Source organism: Chamaea fasciata, unplaced genomic scaffold (assembly GCF_029207755.1).
Source record: "Chamaea fasciata isolate MVZ Bird 193981 ecotype frontalis unplaced genomic scaffold, bChaFas1.0.hap1 SCAF_7, whole genome shotgun sequence".
Lineage (NCBI taxonomy): Eukaryota > Metazoa > Chordata > Aves > Passeriformes > Sylviidae > Chamaea > Chamaea fasciata.
Genome location: NW_027094092.1, coordinates 3644678 through 3645829, shown reverse-complemented (window position 1 = coordinate 3645829; position 1152 = coordinate 3644678). Strand labels below are relative to the sequence as shown.

The following is a 1152-nucleotide window of genomic DNA, read 5'->3' as shown; positions in this document are numbered from 1 at the left end:
ATGAGGCAGACTTGTGGCTTTTGAATGCAGAGGATTCTATGATTTTTTAGAATTTTACAATAAATCAGGTAGCATTGTCAAATGCAAAGTTCTAATTTTAAATGTCTGCTTTATGCTAATTTTATTATAGATGTTGTTTTATACTAAAGTTCCAAAGAATTTTCCTTTGTTCATACATTATATGAGCCCACACAAGGCAAGAACACCTGCCCCGGGTCACGTAAAAGGTCTTTGTACCTCACTGTCTCACCAATAACAAACAAAAATCCAGTTAAAAGTCTCTTCTACTGAATGAAAGTGAACACTAATTCTCTTCCTTGACTTTGCAACTATGGGATTTTTAAATCTGTCCTGAGCACAAATTTGGATTGAATGTTGCTTTTTATCCTGTAAGAGTCAAGTCCAACATGACCACCGGTGTGTAATTTATGCTGGGACAATACACGTTTGGAGACCAGACTGTTCCTTCAGGGTTTTTCTGGAGAACATTCTCCAGCCTTTTACTGGGGCATTAATCCTATTTTGCTGCACCTAGTCTCAATAAGCACCTCTATCTACCCTCTTCCATGTTCTTCTTGTATTTTGAGTTGATATTTTTATTAGCTTACCTTAACACTGGACAGAATCATCCAGAGGACTCGTGACAGAAACTCTGAAACAGACAGGGTATAAAACACAAAGCCTTTTAGTAAAGAAAACAAAGACGATGTTCTTTGCCACTCTAGCAGCTGAAGACTTAAAATAACACATGTACACCCTATTAGAGATATCCTACAATTCAGCACAGCTTATCCAAGGAAAAGATTTGTGAACATGCTCCTATTTCTTGTTTTTCAAAGATAAAGTAGCCCTAGTCACATCAAAATGTCCTTATCCCTGGTACTAGCAGTTTCTGGCCTAAAATCAATGGCATTTGTTTAACTTTTAGATAAATGTGAAGATTTTAAGTGTGGAAGCTGTACACTTGTTTTACAGCTACCTTTCTCAAAGCCTCAGAAAGCATTGTGTTCTTTTGGGGTGGGAGACCAACACTGGCCCCATAAGAGAGCGAAACAATTGTCCTTAAAAACCTGCTTTGGAATCTTTGTGACAAAAACCATCATCAGACATCAGCAGCAATCTGAAATCATCTGCTGGATGACATGATGCTTT

At 37.6% G+C, this 1152-nt stretch overlaps 1 protein-coding gene across 1 annotated transcript in view; it reads right to left on the bottom strand.

Moving 5' to 3' along the window:
• Nucleotides 1-641, bottom strand: part of CCDC73 (coiled-coil domain containing 73) — a 54495-nt gene extending 53854 nt beyond the window's left edge. Inside the window, exon 1 of the mRNA XM_066187244.1 lies at nt 609-641. Coding sequence (XP_066043341.1) covers nt 609-629 — 21 coding nt within the window. The 5' untranslated portion in view covers nt 630-641. The remainder of the gene's footprint in view (nt 1-608) is intronic.
• Between the last annotated feature and the right edge of the window lie 511 nt (nt 642-1152).